The sequence below is a fragment of the Atta colombica genome, unplaced genomic scaffold (assembly GCF_001594045.1).
Source record: "Atta colombica isolate Treedump-2 unplaced genomic scaffold, Acol1.0 scaffold117, whole genome shotgun sequence".
In the NCBI taxonomy this organism is placed as follows: Eukaryota; Metazoa; Arthropoda; class Insecta; order Hymenoptera; family Formicidae; genus Atta; species Atta colombica.
Window position 1 is genome coordinate 1 of NW_017259203.1, and position 8064 is coordinate 8064.

Below are 8064 nucleotides of genomic sequence, written 5' to 3' on the forward strand. Positions count from 1 at the left end.
TATACGTCTTTTTTCTTTTGTGTTGAACCATGCTTAATTAATAATCAATAAAAAAACAATGATAACAAAGTGAAGATGAGATAAACAAAAATAAGTATGTCACAATGTACTTCAAGAATTACTGTTCTACTATACTCCTATTCTACTCCAACCTTTATCATTTAACTTCATGTGGATAGTGATACGAGACTTGCATTAATATGATCATAGATCTTAAATAAAATATTAAATATCATCTTACAACAGGCCATATATATTTATGCCATCAAAAGAAATGCCTTATCTTGAGAAACAAAATTATAAAACTGAAAAACAAATTTTCTGTCTGATTAGATTTCTTTATATTCTTCCCGTCACTATGATTTTTCTCATAGGCTTTTGAAATTTCATCAAAATTCTTCTGTAACGTTTTTCTTTTGTGTAGATTAATGTTCGGCTGCGCTTGCTGCGTTTTGAAAAAAAAAGCGATTGTTATTGAGTTGTCCGGAAAGTTCGTGCCGACTAACCTAATTTAATAAATGTATACTAAAATTTAAATCTTCTGCGTTTCAATTTTCCTTCAAAATCGACATGAATTTTCCGGACAACCCAATAACAGTCATACATGATGCTTCCTGTCACTATGTGCCGCATCTTCTCCTATTTCGTATGGAATCATTGAGAATTATTCAGATTTCGTAAGTTAAATTTCTGTAGTTACTTGAACAGTAACTATTAATGAAGTCCATGATTATCCTGGTGGAAAAATATGACTGAAATTTTGTTGAAATTGTTCTTCGTTTTGGAACACTTTTCAATAAAATTTGAGTGAATATTGCTTAAATTTTAGAAAAATTAAATTAAAAATCTGGTCTTTTTAGATGAATCTCTTAAATTGATTGTGTTTCTAGAGGTTTTAATTTCTTTCAAACATAACTTGCATATACTGCAGTGCTGGAATTTACTTGCAACTTTCAATCGATTTATACGGTTCTCGTCTCTTATCTTACTATCTCACGCGCAATCTAAATGCCGATCGGCACTGCGCGCGGGTGGTGGGATAAGAGAATCAAACTGAAAATCGGCTGAAAATTGCAAATAAATTCCAGTACTGTACTAAAACTTTTTCTTTTTCAAAAACTTGTTAAATATCACGTTTAGATCTTATCATTGATTTATAATTTCATAATTATAAACAATTAGTTTACTTAGGAGCGCACAACTTTTTATGCGAGTAGATCTTATTTCGCGTGGAAAATCACACGCTCCTAAGCAGAGGGAGAGGTGAAGTGGAACTCGCTTCGCGTGGAATGTCGTGCGCCCCTAGGCAAAAGGGAGGATATAAAAGTTTCCAATATGTATGTAGCAATTGTATGTAGCAAGAAAACGTTATTTTTTTAAACTTTTTTTGTTGATAACCTTTTTACAAATAACGAGCGTCGATTAAAATCTTTTAAAGGTCACTGATCAGGGCATGACCTTGACAACATAATGTCAAAGTCAAAATGATTCGGGCGGCCTCCCCTTTATTGCATAATTTTAATTACCCTACTTCTTTATCTTCAGAATTGGTAGTGTAAGGACTGATTGTTCTGTTTCAGGATCATGTAAATAATATGATGACAGTTATTTACAATATATGTAAGAATGGAATTTTCCAGTTGATATCCAGTTGATTGATCCAGTGATTAGCTTTGTCATATTCTGCTATTGTGTGACATAGATTTATGTTTTATTTGCTATTAGTTTTTTTCTTGAAGGAACTCTCCCAATAATCTGCTTATTTTAATAAATTATGTTTCCATTTTTTGCAGTTTATCGTTTCCAGCCACACATTATAACAATAATTGATATTTTCTCTTGATTTATAAATAACTGGAATTTGTTAGGCGCTCAAATTTTTTAAAATTGTTAATTGATGGCTTCTTTTATAAATGTCTGAGAGTTGTAACGACGAACAAATTTCAAAAGGAAAGATTTTGCGTGGAGTCTATAGAACGTTTAATATTAAATTTACTCTCAAATATCTAAGCACTAAAATCTGCTTTGACCGAAAATAGGTTTACAACATAACTTATTTCTAATATAGGTCATCATGTTGAAGGAGATCAAAATATGATAATAAGCTCACTCTATCTTTTTTTATTGATACAAACTGAATACGTTAAGTTTTTTGCTTTACTTTGGTTTTAAATTTGCTTTATATGATTTACTATATCGATTACAAATTGAAATTTATCATAACTGAAAGTTATCCTACTAGACTTGAAAGTTGTCCTAACAGAAATATAGATTACGTTTACACTGCGCCCTTAGTCCGTGACCTATACAATAAGTATTATGACCATACTCACGAGTGACGGCACAACTTCGCAAACTCTATTACTTTTCTTCAAGGTGCTAAATTAAATGCTAAATTAAAAAGTTAAAAGTTAAGTTACAAAGTTAAAAAGTTAATTAAATTTAACTTCATTTAATTACATTTTAGACTTTTAATTTTTTAACTTTACATAGTTATATTTTATCGATAAGTATTAACTTTTCATTTGATTTTTTACATCAGGATTGGATAGTTAGCGTTATACGGATTTTATATTTGGATTGTATGTACTTATACATTCGTATCTGTCGGAGATATATTTTTCTAATTTAAATAATTTCAAATATTTTATTTATATTTAAACAAAGAAGTTTGATCCGTTACCATGACCTAAAATCACGATTTTCTCGAAAAATATGCAGAAGTGCAATTTTCTGCTCCATAGGAATTATTTTTTAATCCCCAGAATAATCATAGAAAAGCTGATCAAAATCCGTAAATACGTATGTAAGTCTCTGCTTATTAATTAAAAAAATTAATTTTTAACTTAGTTTTTAATTTAATTAGAAAGAAAGTTAACTTGAAATCATAAAATAAAACAAATTTAATTTTTAACTTTTTAATTACTTTTTTTCATTAACTTAACTTTTAATTAATGTCACTATGAATTAATTTTTATCTTAATTAAGTTTAATCTTAAAGGCTGTTAACTTTAACTTAACTTAGTTAAAAAAAAGTTAACTTACCCTTTTTCTTAATTAAATTTTTACAAGATAACTTGACAACCAGATAGATTTTTCACAAATATATTAGAGCTTTCTCTAAACAAGTTGGAGAGAGCATGAGAGAGCGTGTCCCTCTTTCGTTAATTTTACTTTAAATTATCCATAGCAACGTGTTTATCTTGTTGCTGGTATGTTGCTTGCTAGTATGAATTGCTAAGCATATGTTGCTATTAGAATTGCAACAACTGAGTCCTCATTTGTTGAAAACTTGATGCCTTCACAATATGATAACTTTGAGTAGCAACTTACCAGTAGTTTGTCGATAACTTTCTGAAAATCGTCATCAAATTCATACTACTGCCATAACAATATGCAGCATCATACAATGTCATATTGAAAATGCAAGATAACATTGATGCAGCGATCTTGCTGTTAAACTGCTGAAAATACACATGCACATTATCTGTATGTTGCTACAATGTTGATATATTCGAAATTGTTGAAAACAAATCTGTTGCTTATGATGCTGGCAACTTGCCAGCATCATAAGCAACAGATTTGTACGATTTTGCTGAGACAATTACTATGTGGATAATTATGCGCAATTAAATAAGCTTAAGATATGGTCACGTTTTATTTTCCATCTGTGCTATCTTGTATTTTCTCTCCTTCCAATACTCCTATATCTACGATGTCTTCTTCAGTTGAATTCTGAACATCATTCCTCTTTTAACCCTTTTGTCATCAGATTACTTATCCTTTCCCATACATTGTTCCACTAAGTTCCATGCCGTTTTCTTTTACATCTCTCAAATATTTTAATTCTCTTCCTAATTCAATAAAAACCTCTCCCTTTCGTTCCGCTGCCTCGCGTCACTCACAATATTTAAGCGAGACTGACGAAATTGGTGTGTTTGCGGGAAATTGGTGTGTTTGCGGGTAATTGGTGTATATGCGCGTGTGTATGTGTGTGAGTGTATGTGTGCGTGTGTATGATTTCAGTTATCGGTTCACCTCTAATTGCATTGTTATTTCCGGTTTTGTTGCTGATAGGCTTTGTAACAGCAATTTTGCTGACGTTTAACTATTTACAAGCTACTATTGTATTGTATTTTATTTTATTATATTATTACTCTTACTGTTAACATGTAATCTTTTTCATAAAACTTCACACAATAAACTAAATTAAATTGAATTAAATTAAATTAAATTAAATTACAATTCACGACAGCAACGAAGGTGAGTCGTTACTTGGGGAAATTGTCGAAAGACGAAAGAGATAGGGTAAGAATGACACAAAAATTAATAATAAAATGATTAATAAGTGTACTCAATATGTCGGCTTATAATTAAGTCTGAAGCCTCACTCCATAGGCGTAATCTTATAGGTTCAACATCCACAGGAAACAATGATATTTCTTTATTAATGTCGGGTCAACAATTATACTAAATCTTGACTCTACGAGCGATCACCTTAGAAGGCGACTATTGTACGACAACCAAATGCGAACTAAATCTGTTGACAGTATACAAGAGCTCGTATTTTTATAAAAGTATGTTACTCAAATGGATAACTTCGCCATAAATCGGGATGGACTTTCCGCGCGGTCACTACAATAACTGTTATCGCTATTAGCAAAAATTTCGACTATTCAATACACGATGGAATTACATAGACGAATTCGATACAACACAAAATGACTCACCTATGGCAAGGGAGGCGAACGCGAATCGGCAGCTAAGATATTTCGAAAAGAAAATGCGTTGGCGAATGGCACGTAGTTCGCAATTTTGCAAGTTCACATGGCAACCATTAGATCGGCCATTCGAAAATTCTTGAGTTTCCACGATCCATCCGACGCTCGGTATCCCAAGATCGGTAGGTTTACAATTACATTCGTAACGTTCTCCCAATGATCCCTGTACTCTCCGATATCCTTTTAATGACAGCCTTGATTTCGTTTATAGCAACTCAGCAACTCCGACGTATGTCCTCTAACAAATTATCGGCTCAACCATGATGAGAATGCAAGATGTTCCGTGTACTATTGAACATAATAACGATACTGGAAACAATCAATTAAAATTTGGCTTCTATGTACTTCCCTACGTATAATAGCGCTGATATATTAGAATAGTCAATTAAATTTTGGCCTCAATTCACTTTCTGCGCATTCTCGAGGATGATACCCAAGGACTTCGATTCTTTCTCTCGGAAATTTTCACAAATTGATAAATGACCACTTTTACATTACTGTTCATAGTTCGTGCGCGATTAACGACACGACTAAACTTTATGTCCGCTTAAATTAAATTTGATGTAAAGACGAAATAATCTGAATTTTTGGAAGTTTTAAATAAATAACCAAGAGAAAAAATCGAAGTCCTTGGTTGTACACTCCTTGTCTTCTTATATCATATACAGGCTCAGCCACAATCTGCCGGCCGGAAATTTTTCGTGGATTCGTGCAGGCCGTTCGGCTCCCCTCTGATTGGGATCATATCACGCGCCAATTGGCTCTTGTCAATCACGCGGCCTCGCGAATTGTCAGTGCTCGCAAAAATCTGCACATTTCGGGCTGATTCCAGCGAGCGATCCTCACTACTGCTCGAGATTCGGCGGCCGAGAAGAACAGTTGTTGGTCATTGCGCAGCTTTTTCATCATATAAAATAAAAAATATCTGCGCAACGCCGACGTCGGTAGGCATGTAAAGATAGTTACGGAATTGCGCCTCTGATGTAGATCATTGCAAGCCGTAAATTCTTACACCTTAGAGCGCGCAATATAAATTGAAGAACTCTAACGTTGCTTGTAACCTCTTGGGTTATGCAAGCTGATTCGAAAAATTCGAGGAAGTCTTGCCACCGCGCGCCTCTTAACTAGAAAAAATAATTTCGCACAAAAGAAACAAAAAAATCAGAAATGAATTAGCGCACGCTCGCATCTCTGTCAATTGCTGGTCCTTCATTTTCAAAATTTTGAAAAAATAAATAGAATTATAGCTGCCCCTCGAAGAGTTTCTAGAGTTCTCTATCAATTTTAAAAAGAATTTCGATTAAAGCGGTGAAAATATCATTTGAAGTTTCGAGGGGGAGGGGGGAGAGGGCAAATTTACCAAAACTTTGAAGAGCTGTAACTTCTTTACTGTTCATTATAGCTATATTCATTACAGCTATGATCTATATAGGACAATCGATAGAACTCTTTGGAGGCAACCAGAACTCTCAAGAAAATACTAGAACTCTCACGAAAAAATTTAAAAAAAATTTTTTTAGAAACAATTTTTTTAATTAAAGAAAAAAATTCTTTTTTAGATTTTGACTATTCTATTATAAGTTCTGATAGCCCCCAAAATGTTCTAAAGATTATTCTTAATAACCGATGCGTTGAAAACAATGTCTAAAAAGTTCTAGAACTTTGAAGTTTCAACTTCTGAATTTTTCTAAGTTCACGCAAATTAAAATTTTTCTTCGAAAATCTTGCATTGTATTGAGAGTTCTAATAGTCCCCCGAAGAATTTTAACGATTATTCTTAATAATGCATAGCTAAGACCGCAAATAAAAATGTTCTAGCGCCTTGAAGTAGAAAAATTCGAAATCTGACATTTCAAAGCTCTAGAACTTTTTAGACATTGGTTTCAGCGCATCAATTATTAAAGATAATCGTTAGAACCTCCCCCTTCTTCGGGGAGCTAAAAAAAACAAATCTTTTTTTTTGTAATAGCTATATTGCGTGATTCTAAATATCTTATATATTGCAATGTTGCTACAAATTTCCATTGCATTCTTTTTGAGGTGTATATCAATTGCATATGAGCCAATTATGCCAATTAGTCAATCATAACGTTAGAGAAAAAGTAAAAAAAACTCTCTACGCAGAAGTCGCTGTGATTGGCGGTGTGTAAGTGAACTACCCTCTTTTTTTGAAGGACGATTGCTGCATTATTACAACAATGTTGCAACAACATTGCAACAATTTTACAATGTTTCAACTTTTCAATGAAATATTCCTTTAATTTTCTTGTAATCTTTCTGCGCTGTATGGGAAGCAATTTGATCAGAAATGAAAAAAGATCTATATTAAGTGATTTAAAAAAAAAATAGATATAATTTTTTATTAGATTCAGCACGGGACAAATGGTGGAAAGTGCGGAGAATGCGGTGACAATTATTCCTTATCTCGACCGCGGCCAAATGAAAATGGCGGCATCTATGGATCAGGCATCATTGTTCAAAAGTAAATCGTACATAGTATAATGAATAAATCATATATAACACTATACTAACAAATTAACCTATAATTTAAAAACGATTGACAAATGTTACTTTTCAGTTACTTTACCGTTATTTTTTATAATAAACAATTTGATAACGATGTTGCAATTTTTTATGATGGTAATGCTAACTAACTAAATGCTAATTAACTAAACGCTGAGATTATTTAAATTATTAGGTGTACAACTTTGCTTCCGCCGTTTTCCTATAGATGGCTTTAGCGGTAAGTGGTGGTCGAAATAAATAGATCATAGACGTCATACAATAAACTTGGGCATCTGTCAACATAATCCCATAGAAACATTAGTCGATTTGTGTCTGCATAATGAAGTTATTCTCGATTGAAAATGTCAGTTTACGAGCCAAATTCTCGTCATTTGCGGGAGGTTTTAATTTTTTGCTTCAATATGAAGAAATCTGCGGCTAAGGCTCATCGAATATTCTCAAATACTTATGGTGAGACCGCTATTAGTGAAAGAACGTGTCGTGAGTGGTTTCAACGCTTCAAGAACAGTGATTTTGACGTCCAAGGTCATGCTCTGTATTTGGTGGGACCAACTCGGCATAGTGTATTATGAACTGTTAAAACCGACTGAAACAATCACAGGCGATCGGTATCGAACGCAATTGATGCGTTTGAGCCGAGCATTGAAAGACACAGCCGCAATACAACGAGAGACACGATAAAGTGATTTTACAGCATAACAATGCTCGACCATGTTGCGAAAGGGGTCAAGACATACTTGGAAACGTTGAAATGGGA

The 8064-nt window shown here is 33.2% G+C and overlaps 1 protein-coding gene and 1 long non-coding RNA gene across 2 annotated transcripts in view; both read left to right on the forward strand.

Moving 5' to 3' along the window:
* The first annotated feature begins 4374 nt into the window (after positions 1–4374).
* Positions 4375–5088, forward strand: LOC108694193. The gene is made up of 3 exons (XR_001932071.1): positions 4375–4577; positions 4661–4903; positions 4993–5088. It is a non-coding gene; the product is annotated as an uncharacterized LOC108694193 (long non-coding RNA).
* Positions 5089–6838: 1750 nt separating this feature from the next.
* The window catches only part of LOC108694192, a 6376-nt gene continuing 5150 nt past the window's right edge, over positions 6839–8064 (forward strand). The window contains exons 1-2 of the mRNA XM_018203542.1: positions 6839–6883; positions 7148–7263. Coding sequence (XP_018059031.1) covers positions 6839–6883; positions 7148–7263 — 161 coding nt within the window. The remainder of the gene's footprint in view (positions 6884–7147; positions 7264–8064) is intronic.